The sequence below is a fragment of the Argentina anserina genome, chromosome 5 (genome assembly GCF_933775445.1).
Source record: "Argentina anserina chromosome 5, drPotAnse1.1, whole genome shotgun sequence".
In the NCBI taxonomy this organism is placed as follows: Eukaryota; Viridiplantae; Streptophyta; class Magnoliopsida; order Rosales; family Rosaceae; genus Argentina; species Argentina anserina.
This window is the reverse complement of record NC_065876.1, coordinates 2903339-2922763: the sequence shown is the minus strand read 5'-3', so window position 1 is coordinate 2922763 and position 19425 is coordinate 2903339. Positions and strand designations below refer to the sequence as shown.

Below are 19425 nucleotides of genomic sequence, written 5' to 3'. Positions count from 1 at the left end.
AAGTAGAAGTTAAAGTTCTAAACCTATCTAATATATTTTACTTTTACTTACAATCTATATTAGACACGTTGATTTATATGCATATACATATATGTTAGATAACATATGAGACTAAATTATATGAAAAAATATATACAAAAATACCTAGAACAAAGATACTTACAATAAAAAAATTAAAAAATCAATCTCAAAAACAACAAACTTTATTGGTAGATACCAAAGAGAATGTGACAATGGATATGCATGAATGATAGTGTGATACATAAATTCACAACAAACAAATTGATTCAACCTTCTTTCTCTTTGCACTAGTTCAAATGAAATTAATTGTATGTTTGTATCAGCATTTGTACATTTTAGAATTTGGCTATATATAAAGGTTGTTTTTTTAATGCAAATTTAAAATGAATGCATACACAAATTAATGAGTTGTTTCCATTTTCAACCAGAAGGATAAAAAAGTGAAACCATTCAAAATGAAAAATATGTGTACGTCTAATTGGGTTTAAATTAATTATGGTGTTTCAATACAACGTTTTGAGTAGATGCTTCACTCTAGTATCAGTGATTACTGATCCGCATCATCTCTTAAGGAATAACTTCTTCAAAGCTTCAGAGTTCTGAGTGACGATTAATTGATTTGAGGGCATGGTTTGAGTTCATGCTACTTCAATGCCCAATTACAAATACGTCAAGTTATGAACTGACTGTAATAGTGCAACATCTCCGGCATGCAGTCTCTACCGACATTTCTCCGACCAGTAAAACCCTAGACAATCTGGGACACCCCTTCATCGAAAGCCAATAGCTCTTTTGGACCCAACATACCACTACAACGCCGACGTTAACGTTGTTGCTCCAAAGAAGAACAAGAGCGTTCCGTTGATGGGATGAAGTTGAAGTCGCTCGATCTTAAATATTCGGGGTTGTCGTTTGTCCATAATCTGAACTCGACCAAATTGGGGAATCTGTATAGTAGACCAAGGAGAATGCCGGTGGAGCGAAGGTGAAGTGATGCTCTGCTAGTCGATCTGCTTAGATTATTATCTTCTATCTTCTCTTAAAACATTGTTGCAGCTAGACCTCGGAGAATAATCTTATGTCTTCTCCGGTGTTAAGCTTCTTGTGGTTTAAAGCAAGTACAGTCTTTTGGCAGGGACGTATTCAGTTTCTCTTCGATGGTAGCCTTTTGGGTGCGTGCAGCCATTGCCCACCTGATATTTTGCTAATTAAGTTAGCTTTGGCAGTTTGGCTGTGCGCTGAAATGAATAACGATCTGGAGGAACCTTAAGCTAGCCCTAACTAATAGGCCAACGTAAAAGTCCGATCCTTTTGTTCGGGGTAGTTTCCTTTCGTAATTATCCACGCGCAGATTGTCAAATATCATATCCAAGCATTCAATCAGAATTATATCAATCTACGATTATGCTTTCAAAGAAAAATTTGATTAATCAATCCATTTTGGGATTCTCATTATAAGAAAACTGAAAACGTGCAATCGTCACTTAACTCGCCAAATGTGAGCAAATGGTTCGGGTCCGAAGTTGAGCCCAAGTATTCTTACAAAAATTTAGCACAGTAATACGACACGAGTCATACAAATATATATATATATATATATATATATCAAGGTTCTAAAAAGCGCTAGGCGGTATGCAGGCGGACAGCCACCTCCTAGCGCCTAGACGGTTAGGCAGCCTCCTAGGCGGCGCCTAGGCGGTTTCGAATTATTAAATATTTATTTATTTTTATACATATATTTAAACTATTTTAATGATTAAAATATTTAATAATGTTTAATATTAATTTTAAAAATACTTAAAATAGTCTAAATTCACATAACTTAAATAGAAAGTCCATAAAAAAATATTTGAAGAAAAGATAAATAATGAAACAAATGTAATAATATTAAATCTCAATTTCTTTCTCTCCAAATTGTTTCCTAACTTATTCAGTATCGGACTCAAACTTAATATTCATATTTCTTTCCTCTTCTTTTGTTGATGAGATGATGAGATTCAATTTTCATAAAATAGACAGAGTGAGAGCTGCAACATCTTTTAGTTTTTTTTTAATGTCAAGTGATGGTTGACCGCCTATGACTAAATATGCCTGATTAGACCGCCTATGACTGAATAGGGCCGCCTAGACCGCCTAGGACTGAATAGGGCTGCCTAGGACCGCCTAGGCGGCTGCTTAATTCACAAAACGCCACAGATGACCGCCGAGGCAAAAAGCGTGGCGGTGGGTGACCTCCTAGCGCCTAGACGCCGCCTAGGCGGCCGCTTTTTAGAACACTGATATATATATATATATATATATGTATATATATATATATATGTATATATATATATATATGTATATATATGACAATCGACAAGGTATTCATTAGAGGAGCCCTTAGGCCGTCCACATGGTACCAATGACTAAAATTTCGATGCGAATAGAAATATTAAGGGTCTGAAAATAGGAAATTTTTAACGGAAATTTCGACTTTAAAAAATAATTAAGTAAATTGATGGAAATTTACATAAAAACATGCAAATTTTGAATGAAATTTTAAGAGATTTATTTAATCAATTATATGTTATGTGTCATAAGAAATCATTATATAACTATTATTTTATCGTGATTTGTAGTAATTTAAAGTTAAATAATCGTTAAGAGTCATTAAAAATCTACCTAAAATATATATTTTTTATGGCTGGGAACCCAAAGAGAGATTAGGTCATCACGTCTTATTCATATACGATACATTAAACATGAAATTATATGAGTGATTTAGAACCACATAGAGGATCTATAAGGTACAAAATCTTCACTATCGTCATCATGTCCTTAAGTAGAGCCCTAAATATATTGTGAAGAATAGTCATTAAATGATACATCCCCTTTATAATTTTGCATTTACTGACTTAAATGTCAACCATAAGAGTCGTGGGTGATTAACTATGGGTAGTTGTATTGGTAATTCTCGTTCGGATCAAACATTTCTCGACTTTGACCATAACCATAGCTTTGTTAAGATTGTAATGAGGTGAACGGGGTTTGATTCCTTTCAACAACTAGTTCAGTTTATTTCAATTTTATGTGAATGTGGAGACATGAAATGCAATATATATTAAAAAAAGCCATATATAACAACAAGTCGGTGTAGTAGAGTCGACTATAACTTTTGTGCTTACAAAGGATGAATCAGAGGTTCGATTATTCTAACAAGTTATTTTTTATTTTGTTTGAAGTTGGCCTGAAACAAGGCGATATTCTGAAAATATCGGGAAATTTCGAAAGTTTCCGGATATATCAGGAAATTTTGAAAATTTTCATCGAAAAAATGTTTAGTATGTAAAAGATATATCCATATGTCAAAAAATAAAAAGAGTGGTTGTATACGCTGGGGTGGGATCTTGTGCATTTTCGTGTAAAATTATCAAGTTAGCCTTTAGTTGACATATTAATACTTTGAGTTGTAGGACTAGGACTTTCAATTTCTTAATTCTAGGCCTCAGCCTTTAGCTTTTCCCTCTTTAGCTATTTACTGACTTCAAAAGTTTAAGATCCAGGGCTATCCTTTGCAAAATTGGTATTCTGTTAGAGCAAATGCGCCCGATAATTAAAGGGTAAAGGTAAATGATAAAGTTTTGTGTCCTATTTCCGAACTTTTATCTTTACCGCCAAATATTTGTTGTGCGCCTAAAAAAGATAAGGTTAATAGCTCTATCACTATTTAATCCAATATCTTTTAATAGCTTTAATGACTGACCAATTGCGACCCTAAAGAACGAGACTCTCGATCCCAATTTGCACCAAAAAACAAAGATTGTCAAAGTTAATGAAATCAAGCTAGAAATATTTTCAAAAAGGGAAAAGAACAGAGAAAAAGAAATTAAGCTTGAAATATATTCAGTATGGTTTTTGTTTGAGAAAGGCGATTAATATATTGTGGAATTGGGAAGAATTAATCAGAACTATTTTCTCTTTAGGGCCATGATGAATCTGATGAATCTGCTAGACTCCCATCTTCAAGAACACTATTTATAAAGAGTTCTATTTCCACAACAACTCACAATCCGCCGTACTTGCTTCGACAGAGCTCGCCGCCGATGAAGATCACTGAGAAATTGCACAATCCGCCATATTTCACGGCGAAAATGGTGGCGCACACCGAAAACGCAGGGCCAATTTCTCAATTGACTGATGATTTAGTTGCTTTGATCATGAACAAGATCACCGACCAAAAACACAAGAGTGTGGTGCTCCTAGTTTTTCAAGCAATGGTTGAGACTTGAGACGGACTCGATGGTTTGACTCGATCATCACTCTTCCTTGCAAACCCAAGTTTCGTCTATCTACACTGAATAGGTTCCCGAATTTAGTTCAGTTCCATACCACCCAGCTCACCAGCGACTCCGACCTTGAATTCCTTGCCCGGACATGTCCCAAAATCGAAGACGTCAAGGTTGTTGACTTCACTTCGAGTGAACAAAGCTTCTTAGGACGGAAAGGCTTGTCGGCTTTGGGATACGGGTGCCCCAAATTGTCCAAGGTCTTGCTGATCGGGGACAAGATTGGCAATGCCGCAGTTGTGGAGCTTGTGAAGTCGGCTCAGAGATTATCGTCGTTGGAATTGGGACATAACTTGATTGGTGATCCAGCTCTCAGAGCAATTGCATGTTCGATCACAATTCTGAAGCTGAAGAGTTGTAGCGGTGTCACCGACAGGGGCAGAACTAGGAATGAGGAATGGGGAATGAGTATGGTTGGTTTAAGGCATTAAAATATTTTTTTGATAAAAAATTAAATATCTAAAGAATTTGTAAAGAATATGTTGTAACTAAAAAAAATAGTGAGAAAATTGAGGAGATAATAGAAATAAATATAGGTTTATTAATAGAAAATAGTAGACAAAACTGTAAAGTAACAGAATAGAGAAAAATTGAAAAATGAAAGAATTAGAAAGGAAGAGAAAAAAAACAAGGATGAAAAAAAAACAAAAAGATGAGAGAATAAAAATAAATATAGATTTACTAATAAAAAATAGTAGACATAAATGTAAAGTAAAAGAATAGAGAAAAAAATTAAACAATAAAAGAATTGGGAAGGAGAAGAAAAAATTAGGGATGAAAAAAGAGAAAACAAAAAAATGATTGAAAAAGGAAAGAATTGGGGAGGAGAAGAAAAAATCTGAAAAAAGAGAAAAATAAAAAGAGGAGAGAATAGAAATAAATATAGATTTATTAATAAAAAATAGTCGACATAAATGTAAAGTAAAAAATTGAAAACTATCTATCCTGCTTTAAGAATGCCCAACGTGAATATTAGAATATAGGGCTGGGACCGGTACGGTTCGGTTCAGGATTCGGCCGATACCGATACCGATAATTTATTCGGTTTCGGTTTCGGTTCGGGATCGTAAATTTGAAACTTAATACCGAACCGAACTCGTACATATCGATTCGGGATGGGTTCGGTTCGGTAAAATTGTACACTTTTGCATGTATTTCTATTTATTTATAACTATTAGCTAATGTAAATTAACATTCTAAGTATTTAAAAGTACAATGTAGACCTAAAAAACTAAAAATAATATTGAAAATGCATATATTTAATATATTTTATACATTCGGTACGAATTATACATATAACGAACCGTACCGTTTATAAAATTTCGGTATTAAGTTCGGTACGGGACGAAGACATTTTACCGATTCGTCCAAACCCGTCGGTATTCGGTATGAGACGGTCGGTTTCGGTACCATTTTTTCGGTACCGACTCCCACCCCTATTAGAATATATGATGTGTAGTTCAGGCGTCTTACTTCCGTAGCTTCCGGCGTCGAAGATCCTGCTCAGGTAGTTCATTTCTCAGGTTTCCTGGTTTCGGTTTTCCTAGTTTCATTTTAGAACATAGATAATAGATTAGCGGAGCATTATTCCATTAGGGAAAGATGAGTGTGCACCCCAAAAAGAAATGTGGGATATTTTCATCTTTGAGTGACGATTTACTTGGCCAAGTCGTTAACAAGGTCAAGAACAAACAAGATAGAAAATCGTTTTCCGAGGTCTGCAAGCAATGGCTCAAAGTGGAAGGTCTAGACCGATCATCACTCGTGTTTTTTGTTACACATCCCGGGTTTTCGTTTCCCGCACTTGCTAGATTCCCAAATGTAGTCAATTTGTCAATGTGGTATTGCAACACCCACACCGACCTTGAATTCATAGCCCGAACGTGTCCCAAAACTCTTGATGGTGGGACAAGAAGTATAGAGGAGATAGTGGTATTTTGAGCCCAAAGGGTCTACGTGCTTTGGGAGAAGGGTGTCCCAAATTGTCCCATGTTGAGATTAACGGGCAAAAGGCAATCGGGGACTCTGGAGTTGTTGAGCTTGTACATTCAGCACATAACTTGGAGTCCCTGGTTTTGTTAAGCTGTAAGTTGTCAGAAGAAGCCTACAGAGGAATTGGGTCCACATCTTCCATTAGCAGTTTAGAGTTTGTAGGCTGTAAAATCATTACTGATGAGGGGTTGGCTTGTTTGGCGAATGGATCTATTTCAAAAACCCTCAAATAGTTGAGCCTTGGTTGCAAGAATAAATTCACGGATACTGGGGTCGAGCTTTTGCGCAAAATGTGTTGCCTGGAGCTTCTGGAGTTGTCCGGCTGGGGAACAGGGAGTAATATCACTGATATTGGAGGCGCGGGAATCTCTGCAATTCGAATTCTCAAGGAATTGACAGTGACTTTTGCGGACGTATCAGACAGTACCGTGGTCGCTCTAGCTCAGAATTGCCGCAACTTAGAGATACTTAATATAAGGGGTTGTGAGAAGGTAACTGGAGCTGGCATTTGTGCATTTTGCAGTCACAAGTGCTTGAAATACTTTATATTAGACAAGTTAAACATCAATCTTTCTGATGTGGAACGGATAGTGATTACATGCCCGTCATTGGATTCTGTTGTGGTGGTGGATTCACGTAGGAGGCTTGATCCAACCTGGAGCGAGGAATTGATGCACGACAAAATTAAAAAAGTTGTCAAGTTTGTTGAAGATTGTGATCTCTCCATGTTACTGTAGTTTCTGTACTTAAAAGTTATATGATGTCTAAGTTAGTAGATTGTGTCTACCCATGTTATAATTTCGGATTTTGGAATCTATTTCCAGGTGGGACATGAATCTGTAATGAGTTTTGAGCACATGTAAGGGGATATATTATGATTAAAGTTGAACTTCCCAGATGAGTTCATGGAGACTCTTGTCCACTGGCGTTTCATTGTGCCCAACATCTTTCTGCTGCTGTTTCTTAGCATGTGCACAATTGTTATTCTTGGTTTCATGGTTCAGGTTTTCATGTCTCAATTGTCTGCTAAGATAAAGTGCAGTCTGCATTTTCTATCCTCTGCTTGCTGTAATATTGCAGTTTGGAATTTGGTGGCTCTGTATGGAAAATGAGAGCATAGATAACAGTCCCAGATGGGAAACATCTTTGATCACTCCAAGCCTGCAATGTTAAAGTTGAGAACCAATGATTACTGATACAGGACAATACAAGAGTTTTGTGTTCGTTAAAATTTCGTACTATTGAGCAATTCTGTTTTCTGTGTCGAACTGATTAAAAATTAAAAATACTGATGATGCATGTTTTATGCTTAAGTTCACTCACCATAGTGATCTTCTTTATATGTGAAATGGATCATCTTAATAAGCATTCTGCCATAATCTATGCTATTTATGAAGACATGGAAACTCTCACACCACATTTTGTTTTCTGTTGATCAGTTGATCTTTAATATCTGAAGTTAGGGTCACTGTTGTAGGCGCACGCATGAACTAGAAACAATGGGGCAGTTATTAAATATTGTTCACGAAGGATAGGCAAATATTACATGTTATGATAGATAAGTGACTAGGTGAAGAATTACATAATGGAATCTATACTATATATATATATATATGGACTTGCTTACGTGCAGATGTTATTTTATGAAAAAAGTTGGAAAATTTAAATTTCTTCAGTTGGGGAAGAAAGGTCGACATGCTTTGGCAACTGGATGTCCCAAACTCTCCGAGCTTATATTTTGGGGATACCAGACGGTAGGGAATGCTGGAGTTGATGCGCTTTTTCAGTCAGCACGTAACTTATATCAAGAAAAAGCAGAGGACGACCCAAAAACTATAATATGGAGCTTTATGGAGCAAGCTGCTGTACGTGGGTGCACTACTGGGATTTTGTTCACCTGAAGGACCGTAGGCAGCTGTTCCAATATTTGGATTAGGAAATGGTGATTGTGAAGGAGGTAGTGATATGTATGGGACTGCAGGACTATTAGGACATGCCACTGGTGATTCTCTGCTGTAATCTTCGTCATCTGCATATATAGGGTCAAACGTTTACACCGAACCAAAAATGAAGGAATGGGAGCAAAGAGAACTGAAGACAGTACTTACCTGAGCAATGGGACTGAGAAGAATTTACTAAGCTGCAAAGAAAGAACATAAACTCACTATGCTTAATGTCTCAAAGTTGTAGTTATCTGCACCATATATTTGAATTTTATCTGTGAATAAATCTGATTTTACGAGTGTTAGAACTTAGTGATAGTGATACAATACATTTATGGACTTACCCCCTGAAAATTTTGCCACCATTGTGGCCTCTATACACACAGGTGCTGACATTACAACCAGTAGCTGTTCGGTCAATGGAAACATCTCCAATGAAAAGATTAGATCCTTTGCATTGCAAATGTGAGCATCCATTGACAATCCCAGATGGGAAACACTGCAAGCTGATCATGATTCATGAACTACTTCAGAACAGATAAATCGCAATCATCATAGGATATTAACTTTCTTCTATTGTTGGCCTAGCTATTAAAGAGCTTGAGTACCTTACTACATGTACTTACGTCAGGGTGCTCGGCCTACATATGCACTTGATGCAGTTGCTGGCTGTTATGGCATATGAACCGTTTGGAACTATTAAGCTCTCATTGTACCAGTTAAGATTTACAGATGAACATGCTGCAAATGTATACATATACAAATTATTTATCACTCTGCACAACGTGATTCAATATGAAAAGCACACTATACTTCGATGGTTAAACTGTAACGAACCCTGCATTTCGTACACTAATAAATAACTGTCTAGCAGACAATTTCGACATAAAAGACTTGCAACCACAAACCTACCTTTCTGCCACAAATATTCTCATTCTCAATAAGACAGACAAAAAAAACTACTACGCTTCAGGAATTTGAACCGTTATATAAATTTACTAACCAGTCTAACCTGAAATTGGAATAGCCAATATGTCACCAGGGTCAACCGTCGGTTGGCCCAGAACATTAACGGTGACCAACTCCATCACAGTTGTCCCAAACTCCATTCCTATGCTGCTCAAGCTCTCCCCACTCTGCACCACATACGACATAAACACTGAAGTAACCCCATTATTACTATTGTTAAAGCAAGTACATGGCAACTTCACCAAAATGCTTTGACCGCTCGTCAGTGGATTCTTGGAACTAATCCCATTCAGAGTCCTAAGTTGTTCACCACTCACAAGCCTGCCATAACCTTCTGATATCAGATCCAAGCTATCAGCTGCTCGAACCATGTAGGACAACATAACCCTCCTGATACCATCCACACATGAACACGAAATGGGAACTTTGAGTTGAGACCTTGCACCTAAAATCCGGTTCCCCACTGATGATGATGTGGTGATGTTGATGGAGTTGGCTGCCATTATATCAAAAACGTTTACCTGAAAGCGGTAGGCGATCTCGGAGAGCTTTGAGTCCCAAGGGAGAACATAGGAGAGGAGAGAAGGGCAGGTTCCTGAAGAGGTGCATGGTTCTATTATGGACTTGGCATGTGTTAGTTTGGAGAAGACAATGCAGATCAATATGAGTACAGAAGCAAGTTGGTTTTTCATCTTGAAAAAGTACTGGTTTGCTAGTTTGTGCTGAGAAGTTGGAGCAAACAAGATCTCATCTTTTTGTCCAAATTTCTAATGAGTTTGGCAAAGACTGGGGTGGTTGGGAAATGAAAACACAATTTAATGACATATGAGTTTGATTTTTTTTTTTTGTGAACTGATATGAGTTTGATTCTTAGCTAAGCACTTGGCCAATTGATTGGACCACCCAGTCTAGACCCTTGGTGTAAGTGTGTGACCATATTGAGCAATATTAAAGTCTTCTGCTCCTCTCAATCTGTTAGATTCTTACACATCTCCCATGCCATTGTTTATAAAATAGTCATGGGGGAAGCAAATTGGGATGTGCTTGAGCTAAATCTTTGTCTTGCTTTCCAAATTTCAGTTCTTGTCCCTTCATTTAAATCATAACTAATTTTTACACTGTTTATGTTTTATTTTTGTATTATTAAAATTTAAAAAGCTACAAAGAAAAGACAAATAAATCAAGGGCCCATAAATAAAAAATAGCATAAATGCCGATTTGCACCCCAAATTTGCCTGAAATTGTCAATTTGCAACTCGAACTTGCATTTGAGTCAATTTACCTCCTAAACTTGGTAAAAATTGCCGATTTACACCCCGAACTTGTATTTGAGTCAATTTATCTCCTAAACTTGGTAAAAATTGCCGATTTGCACCTCATCCGTTAAATTTAACTGTTTCTATCCAATTTTGCGTCACATGTCATGCACGTGAGGGGTAATGTTGTCATTTTCTATTTATATTTTTCTTAAAAATAAATAAAAATATTCTTTAAAATGAGGATTATTTTGTTAATCAAATTATTTATTTACATCTTTTTTTCTACATACTTAATCCTACTTTGAATTATATATTCAACATATCCACCCATTCAAATATAGTGTGTTGTGTATAAATATATTTTTATATGTACACATTGTTGGAGGAGGAACAAAACGACAATAATAACGACGTAATAGAACAGAACGTAACCGTTTATTGATTGATAATGAGGCCAATATATAGGCATTACGTCGTTATTAATCTCGTTTTGTTCATCCTCCAACAATGTGTACATATAAAAATATATTTATACACAACACACTATATTTGAATGGTTGAGCCCAATAGTATTTAAGCATGTTGATCGTTCCAAAATCCAAACCCTGTCATCAGAGTTGACCCAGATTTACCGAGCAACCCGCCGCCCTCAACCTCGTGGGGTTGTGCAACTCCACGGGCGCGTTCGTTTGACGCGCCACCCCTCATTTCAGAATGGAAGAAACCATCAACATAGTGCGTCCCAAACGGAAACAGCCACTTAACACTGAAGCAGAACAACAGCAGTCACAGCCTGAGCCTCACAAAACAAAGCGCAGAACTGTGGAGTCCGAAACCGAAAAGCTGACCCGACAACCCGACCCGTCATATTCAAATAGGTTTCGACGCTTGTCTTGTACATCTCACAAGAAAGAAACAGAGAGCTCCCGGGAATGGGTCTGCAACTCTTCTCCCTCTTCTGCCTATGGAGGTAAAAATATCCAAATAAAGTTTGAAACTTTACTGTAAAGATTGGAACTTCACTATAAAAATTGGATCTTTACTATAGGATTGTTTTGATATGCTCAGTTTAATTGTTGGCTATGTTTGTATTATACTGTTATTGAAGTATTGGTCTTTAGCTTAGTGATGTGATCTGTTGAATGTGTGTGTGTGTGTTTTTTTTTTGTGCAGAGAAGTTTGTGGTTGTTTCTTATAACATTCTGGGTGTTGAGAATGCATCCAGTCACTCAGATATGTATGGTAATGTGCCACCCAGATACATGAAGTGGAAGCACCGCAAGAGGCTTATACGAAAAGAGGTCAATAGTTACAATGCTAGCATTGTGTGTTTTCAGGTATTTACTGTGAATTAAGTATCTACTTTGAGTACTTTCTTTGCTGCTTACTGTTATCAGTGGGATTGTTTTATATGTTACTTGTATGGGTGGCAGGAGGTTGATCGTTTCGATGATTTAGCTCGTAAGTTCCGGAAAGATGGGTTTGAAGGTGTGCACAAGGTAGGTAGCTTTAATATTTTATTGTGTAATTAGTTATCAAGTAGTTTACTCTACTGATATATTTTTTATGAATTATAAACTTCAGGCACGTACGGGTGAAGTGAGTGATGGATGTGCTATATTTTGGAAACAAGACATGTAAGGTTTCTTAGGCCTAGTTTGGTACAGCTGTGTTGTGAGCAAAATGACTTTTGAATCTGCTGTGAGCAAAATGACCTTTCAATCTGCTGTGAGAGAAAGTAGTTGAGGTGTTTGGTAAACTTTTTTCATAAGTGTTGTAAGAGCGAAAAACATTTTTTTTGCGTTTATAGTAAGTTGTAAGCAAAAGAGCTTTTAGTAGGTATAATTACCAAAATAAGAGTGAAGCCGTGAAGGAAGAGAGAGTTTTTTTAGGTTGGGGTACATCATGTAATTTCATAGGGTACCCAGTGAGATTTTGAAAATTTCATTTAATCATTGCTACAGTAGCTCCGTGTTTTCTGATAAAAGCTGCTTTCAATTTCAAAAGCTACCTCTTCCTAGCTTTTGAATTTCAGCTGTTGGGGAAATCAATTTTAGCCAAAAGCTGCTTTTGGGGATTTACCAAACACCATATATCAACCCCAAAAGCTGAAGCCACCCCAAAAGCCATTCCAAAAGCCCTCCCAAACTGGGCCTTAATCTCTTTGAAAATCTCAGGTTCCTGCCATGTCACTTATGTTTGAATTCTTGAATCTCCTGCTCAAACTAGATCCGGCTTTCTTTGATACTCATGGTAGAAAAGCATTAAGTGCTTGGGGACAGCTTTTAGTCGAAAAGAAACCTGATGGATGGTTGTAGATTTTCGTTCAACACTTGCTTTTACTACAGTCACAATTTAATGTTCTCGACTTATCTCCATCTCCAGTTCTTAACCAAGTCATATTTTGAACACAGGTTTAGCCTTTTGCATCAAGAAAGTATAGAGTTCCAAAGTTTTGGCCTTCGTCATAATGTTGCGCAATTTTGTGTTTTGAAGGTACTTGGACTTACTTTAACCCATTTAGGGGTTTTTTAGTTTTTATGTACTGTATCCATAAATTTAAATTGCACATCGATGAGCCATTATGTACTGTTTGTTTGTGTACTTGTTTAGCAACCCTGTCTAAGTTGCATATTCTATTGAGTATGTACATGTTTGTTGTTAGGTGACTTTTCCCCTTTGGAACTCGGTACATGTTTATTCAATCAGTCCAGTTATGCTTTGCATTGTGCTGTTTTAGATCTGTGACTTCTAGTGACATCTCAGATAGTGGATGTCAACAACCGCGTTTGTTTTGTGTATTTTCATTTTATGAGCAGGTCCATTTATTCTTCTAATGTACAGGATTGTCTAATATTGGCTGTTGTTTAGTTGCAAGATCATTTAGAGTCAGCTATACCTCCTGAAACATCAATGTAAGTTTTACTTGTAATGTTAGCATATCATTTTTGTCGAATGTGATTAACATCACATACTAGTGTGGTCTTATTAATGACTGATATTCATAGATATAGGAGGCCATGTACCGAAAGTAGGAGCTTAGTGATTGGTAATATACATGTCCTATTCAATCCTAAGCGTGGCGATATTAAGCTAGGCCAGGTATTGTCTGCTCTATATTTCATTATTTCATGAATTGTAATTATGCAATATTATTGCTTGTAATGTCCGCAATTTGATTATTATTATACATTCTTGTAAACTGTGCTGTAGGTCAGACTGTTTCTTGAAAAGGCTTACAAACTATCACTAGAATGGGGATCTATCCCTGTTATAGTTGCTGGGGACCTAAATAGCACTCCACATGTGAGATCTGAAGTGATAATATCGTTTGTTTTATTGGTGTCATTGAGTTGCTTCATATACTGTTTATTCCTCATTTTAATCTTAACTTACGTTTTCTTCGATGTCAAATTCTCAGAGTCCTATCTACCAGTTTCTAGCTTCATCTAAGGTGAGTCCATATTCTGCCTCTTCCGCCTCCTCTTTTTATTTTTACCTTTTTTCTTTCTCTTTTTTTCTCTTGTGTGTGACTTTCATTTTGAAATTGTTGCTGGAATTTCGTTGCAGTTAGACATCCAAAAACATGACTGCAGACGTGTTTCGGGGCAGATTGAACATATATCTCAGTTCAAAAACTTCACGTATAACGCAAGAAGGTATGGAAAGCCATGGAATGCAGAAGAAGTGAGGCTTGCAACGGGCAGTGAAGAAATCACTCATCTTCAACACCATCTGAAGCTAGGCAGTGCATATATTGGAGTACCTGTAAGACATTAACTCTTCTCTTGCATTTCATTTATTTGTGCTTTAGAATTCCAACTCGTCCATCTTCAGAGAAATCTTCAAGCCCTTAATTGAGATTAATATGAGAACTTATTCTACCATATCAGTATTACTATGCACCTTGGATCAGAGAATTAGGCATGCCTGTGACACATTTGTAATCATCTGATCCTGGAGTATCCAGCAAAGTTATGACTTTGGATTGGAAGTTATTTTATATACCTTGTTTGTCTCATGATCTTGCTGTTTTTCTGCAGGGTAGTCACAGAACAAGAGACAGGTGTGGAGAACCCTTGGCAACAACATACCACTCCGAGTTTTTGGGAACTGTTGATTATATTTGGTATTTCATTCATCTTGCACATAATTTACTGTTTACATCTAAATACTTCTGGTTGCTGAAACCATTGGATGGCAGGCATACAGAGGATCTTGTTCCGGTCAGAGTTCTTGAAACGTTACCCATTGATATTTTAAAAAGAACTAGTGGACTTCCCAACAAGGTACCACTTATAGCCGATTCTTCTATTCATCTTCAGTCATGTAGATTGAAATCATTTTTAAACGTAATAAATATAAGAAATCTAAATGAAGGTAGTAAGTCATTGTCAAGTGCTACTCTAAAGCAATTCAGTTGTTAAAATATAAACTTCTTTGGTATAGAAGAAGGGAAGTGGTTACCTGACTACTCTTTGTAAAAACCTTGGCCTGAAAACGTGGTGTGATAAAGTGGTAAGGGGCTGAGAGAAAGAGTTCTAAGTCAACATTTACCCTTAATTTTTTTTTTTTACTGCATTGTTGAGCATTTCTCAAGTTCACTTTTTCTTGGCAGAAATGGGGGAGCGATCATCTTGCTCTTGTATGTGAAATGGCTTTCCGTAGGTGACAACACTCACAGCAGTAGCCCTTTACTAGTGCCATTTTCAGTTCAAGCCCTAGCCTGGCAGGCTACATTCTAAAAGTTTTGCATCATCATGAGAAACCCGGGTTTGTGAGATTGTTACCAAGATCCTTGACATTAACAGTAATAATTATTGTTTCAGGCCGAAGTGGAATTCGTGACATTATGGTTGTATTATCAATTATTCTATGAACATGACCTGTATACTTGTAGTCTTTGAACATACTGTATGGTTAGGGCTGGCTTATTCTGGCGAACCTGTCGAAACCAGCCAAACCGAAGTCAAACCAAGTTTCTCGGCACGGCTCAACTGAACTGAGTGGCTTGGCAGCGGTCCACAGGATTCGAACCTAACCGACTGTTCTTTTTTTTTTTGGTGGTCAGGGGTGATGCATCAATTTAGAACTCCAAGCTGGATCCAGCCACCAGCTCCAATCAACCACAACGGACTCCAACGACGGGCATCCAAGCGCTATACTTTCGGCGTCGTAAAGATCATAATCCCACAAATCAAACAATCCGATGGCAATTTTTCTGGAATGTTGCAAGCATTAATGATTTGAAAATGCAAGAATGCCAAGTCCAGTCACTTCATAACAACTCTTTATATCAAGTACCTCCAAGTTATGGCAATTCTCAGAAGAAGCAACAATGGTGGCGTCTGAGATGCCCTCAAGACTTAATCTCAGCTATTGCCAGACCACCTATATCACTGGTCTTCGGTTCCGGCCAACAATAAGACACATAGCAAGACACATCTAGTTGCTCCAAGCTACAGAAGTTGCGCAAATACTGAATTCCAGTATCAGTGATCCCATCGATTACCTCAAGCATCAATCTCTTCAGGGATTTAGAGATGCGCCGATTTGCCAAGAACTCTAGTCCAAGGTCGGTGATGTTACAACACCTCTTAAGCTAATGCAACATTGTGCTGCAATTGCTCTATCACATTCAAATTCCAAGGACGTTAACCTCTGCCGAATTCACAAGCGCAAAAACCGCACAGCTATCGATTCTCCTTCCCGAGAGCGAAACCGTACAGTCTAGGACATACATTCCCCAAAGCCCATAAACCTTTACGTCCCAGGAAGTGTCGACCATAGTTAGTGACCTTGATCGTCTCGATTAGCAGACATTTTGGGCTATGAACTCGGTGTGCTTCCATGTTTCGAAGTGGACTAGGTTTCCAAGGCAGCTAGGGGCTTTTCCTGTTTGTCAAGGAAAGATTTCAAACGGGCTAAATTTGTATTCAGTAGCAGAAATAATGAATTAATTTTGTTGAAGTGGTAATGTTACACTATATGTATCATTAATTATGATATTAATAACTAATTAAGGGGAAATAAAAACTTTCGCCAGAGCATTCCGCCACTCATAGGAGAGATGATGATTAGGCAAATAACTCGTCGCTCAGATCGCAAGTCTTTCATAGATGAAACTAATATTCTGTCGAATGCAAGCGATTCTGAGTTCGAGTTTCTACGTATATTGAACCAGTTTCTTAGCAATTCAAGTCTTTAGAGTCTCTAATGTTTCGACCCAAAAAAAAAGTCTTTAGTCTAATAATTGTGAAACAGATACCACGGGCAAAGAAGATGGTCGTGCCTCGTATCTCGATATATCGATAGCCTTAAAAGTTAAAACTGCTCAACACGTACTGAATATAAACATTTATCTACTAGTAATTTCTGACTACAAAATTTTACGAGCACTGGGATCCGGGTTTATTCAATTCCAGCAAAACCCTGCTAAGTCACTCGTACAAAACTTTCTAGGAGGAAGACTGATATTCTCACCATTTACATCACAATGCACAGGGGGATCAACTATGTCACTCCTACCACCAAACAAATCATCCAAACCATCAATCATGTCATTGCCCACAAATCCCAGATTCATAGATCCCCAGTCTTCAGTTCCTATCGGTGACCATATTAGCGGTTCAGTAAGTTTCATATCGGATAGCTTTTCTTCAACAAAGACCTCTTCAGCACTTACTGCTGAATATGTTGGCACTTCAGGAAATTTCAAAACGGATAGTGCTTCTTCAGGGAGTGGTTGCACACAGCCTTCTTCACCACTAACTGCAGCATTACTAGGAGGCAGATCAAGCACAGATGATGGTGATGGGTGAGAAAACAAACTTGGCGTCTCTTCATATGAAAAGGTCTCTTTAGCAGCTGCGGCAGCTACTTGTGAATCCCGACCCTCCCCTTGGCACTCGAACTGAAGATTGCTCTTATCTGCTATATGAAAACTATCAAACAACTTGTTTGATAATAGCAAATCCTCATACTCAGTCTTCTTCTTCAACTCTAACTTCATGTTTTCAAACAGAAGCCTCTTCTTTTGGTAGGCAACAGAAGCCTCCTCTGCAGTATTGAAAGTGCCAATCCACTCTCGTTTCCCTAAAATGGGATCACGAATCTCTGCAGCATATTTACCCCATTTTCTACGCCGAACTCCCTTGTACATAGAAGAGGATCTCTGATTTCTGTTACTGCCATTGGTGTCACCAATTTCATCTCGAGTGCTGCCAACCACAATGTCCGAAACAAAGACCTTTCTTCTGGACACAGATTGATTCTCTTTCACATTGCATTGCTGATCATCATCACTGGAAGATTCAGTAGCATAGGGATCATTGTACATAATTCGAACTCTCTGCTTGGAACGTGTATCCTCTTCTTTTCTTGATTGCTTTGCCATCAGTTTTTTACAATACAAATCTTGATTCAAGACTTGGGTTCTAATCCCTGCCATTGCTTAAAATTTTTAAATCGCTAAACTCCAAGTGAACGAAGCTGCAAAGTCCCAAATTACTTCCGAAACTGAGTATCAAGAAATCCCCAAAACCCTGAAGCACCCAAGTCTCAATAGTGAATAAGAAAATAATGGTCACAAACAATAGCTAGAGCACTTCACTCCAGAACAATTCCTCTATCAAGATTACAAAATAAACAAATAAATCACAACAAACAACCAAAACCAACCACAAAATTAAAAATATGCCAACCCATTACACCCAAATTTACAAACTTGCGAACATTCAATATAACATTGAACATGATAGAGTGAATAAACCCTGCCAAAGTTATAAACCCACATACCTTTGTGATCTAAATGGCCTGTAAGCCCTGTGACAGGGAGCGCACAACTGCATGCAAAAGTTGGAGACTTTGTGAAAGAGAGAGTGATCACAACAAGTCAAGAGCTTCTTCTGAGCTCCATTCAATATATCAATTCCAGACGACATAAAATCCCTGTCTCCTTCTCTGTTTTCAAAAGGAAAACCTCTCTTGCTTAAAGAGAAAACAAAAGCAAAGAATCTGAAGAATCACTAACAGAAACGAAAATAAAATCAAAACTAAACCAAGGAAAAACCAAAACTTGCCAGAAAATTAAGCAACTGGGAACCAAAAAAGGCAGCTAAATTTTCCAAAGATTTCGTTTTCCCAAAAGAAGTGAAGAACCAAGAAAAATCAGATGAAGTTATAAAGATGGGAAAGCTTGATTCTTACACAAGATTTCGATGATGATTGTGTCGATGATTCTGGTTTCTTTTGCTGTTGTGTTGGGTTTATCTCTTTGAAAGAGTCCTACTCCCTCTCCCACACTAGTCCAGTGTTTCTGTGTCACTCTTCTTCCTCTGTGCTGTGTCTCTGTTTTTTTATATTTTTGTTTCACAAAGGGACTAAAATGCCCCAGGGGCCATTTAAGAGGGCAGGGACAAAGTTGGCAACGGCTTTTGTTGCCTGCTTTGGCTTATGCGTTACAGTTCAGATTTCCTTTCACTGTGATGAGACAAAACTATTTGACCAAAAACTAATAATGAGACAAAACTGGGACACACCCTTTTTTTGGGACACTTCTTTACAGAGGGGGAATGCCTTTTTTGGAAGACAGTTTGAAGGAATGAAGGTTGTCTTGGCCCGTCGGAGGTTTGATGACTTCTCCTTTCTGTTTTTTTTTTTTTTTGGTTAACTTCTCCTTTCTGTTGGAGAAGGGCTTTTCAGAAGAATGATTTCTCAACTCATCTGACCCAGCCCATGCAAGGGATTGTTCTTCATCCTCTCATAGAACACACACTTTTTTTTTTTTTTTGGGAAGAAGAGTACGGCTGCCCTCAAGCTTATTAACCATTAACCAAAGTACAACCAAACTGTGGAGTACATGAGGTAGACATGATGAACGTGTATAGAGAACGTGTCGAGATAATAAAGAGACTA

General features: G+C 37.6%; 3 protein-coding genes across 9 annotated transcripts; 1 reads left to right on the top strand and 2 right to left on the bottom strand.

Moving 5' to 3' along the window:
- Positions 1 to 8137: 8137 nt before the first annotated feature.
- Positions 8138 to 9942, bottom strand: LOC126794073 (lysM domain-containing GPI-anchored protein 1-like). Its single transcript, XM_050520719.1, has 5 exons — positions 9294 to 9942; positions 8908 to 9022; positions 8626 to 8787; positions 8447 to 8478; positions 8138 to 8367 (listed from the first exon to the last, which is right to left on the bottom strand). Exons 1-5 carry the CDS (start codon positions 9940 to 9942, stop codon positions 8138 to 8140), a joined length of 1188 nt encoding a protein of 395 aa, XP_050376676.1.
- Positions 9943 to 11126: 1184 nt separating this feature from the next.
- On the top strand, positions 11127 to 15413 carry LOC126793553 (carbon catabolite repressor protein 4 homolog 5). Of its 5 annotated transcripts, none has more exons than XR_007672078.1 (13): positions 11127 to 11479; positions 11683 to 11846; positions 11943 to 12008; positions 12094 to 12146; positions 12924 to 13005; positions 13381 to 13424; positions 13518 to 13611; positions 13723 to 13815; positions 13931 to 13963; positions 14080 to 14277; positions 14558 to 14638; positions 14714 to 14798; positions 15128 to 15191. XR_007672078.1 is itself a non-coding variant. In XM_050520104.1 (13 exons), the coding sequence occupies exons 1-13, from the start codon at positions 11224 to 11226 to the stop codon at positions 15179 to 15181; spliced, it is 1302 nt and encodes a 433-aa protein (XP_050376061.1). In that variant the 5' UTR covers positions 11127 to 11223; the 3' UTR covers positions 15182 to 15413. The 5 variants fall into 5 exon arrangements, 4 of the variants coding, with proteins under 4 accessions (XP_050376061.1, XP_050376060.1, XP_050376062.1 ...); XM_050520104.1 differs by having other exon boundaries at positions 13524 to 13611; positions 14553 to 14638; positions 15128 to 15413; XM_050520103.1 differs by having other exon boundaries at positions 14553 to 14638; positions 15128 to 15413.
- A 1494-nt stretch (positions 15414 to 16907) lies between these two features.
- LOC126794992 (uncharacterized) lies at positions 16908 to 18832 on the bottom strand. Of its 3 annotated transcripts, none has more exons than XM_050521800.1 (3): positions 18718 to 18832; positions 18307 to 18471; positions 16908 to 18134 (listed from the first exon to the last, which is right to left on the bottom strand). In XM_050521800.1, exon 3 carries the CDS (start codon positions 17957 to 17959, stop codon positions 16925 to 16927), a length of 1035 nt encoding a protein of 344 aa, XP_050377757.1. In that variant the 5' UTR covers positions 17960 to 18134; positions 18307 to 18471; positions 18718 to 18832; the 3' UTR covers positions 16908 to 16924. The 3 variants fall into 3 exon arrangements, with proteins under 3 accessions (XP_050377757.1, XP_050377755.1, XP_050377756.1); XM_050521798.1 differs by having other exon boundaries at positions 18307 to 18536; positions 18718 to 18831; XM_050521799.1 differs by having other exon boundaries at positions 18307 to 18525; positions 18718 to 18796.
- Between the last annotated feature and the right edge of the window lie 593 nt (positions 18833 to 19425).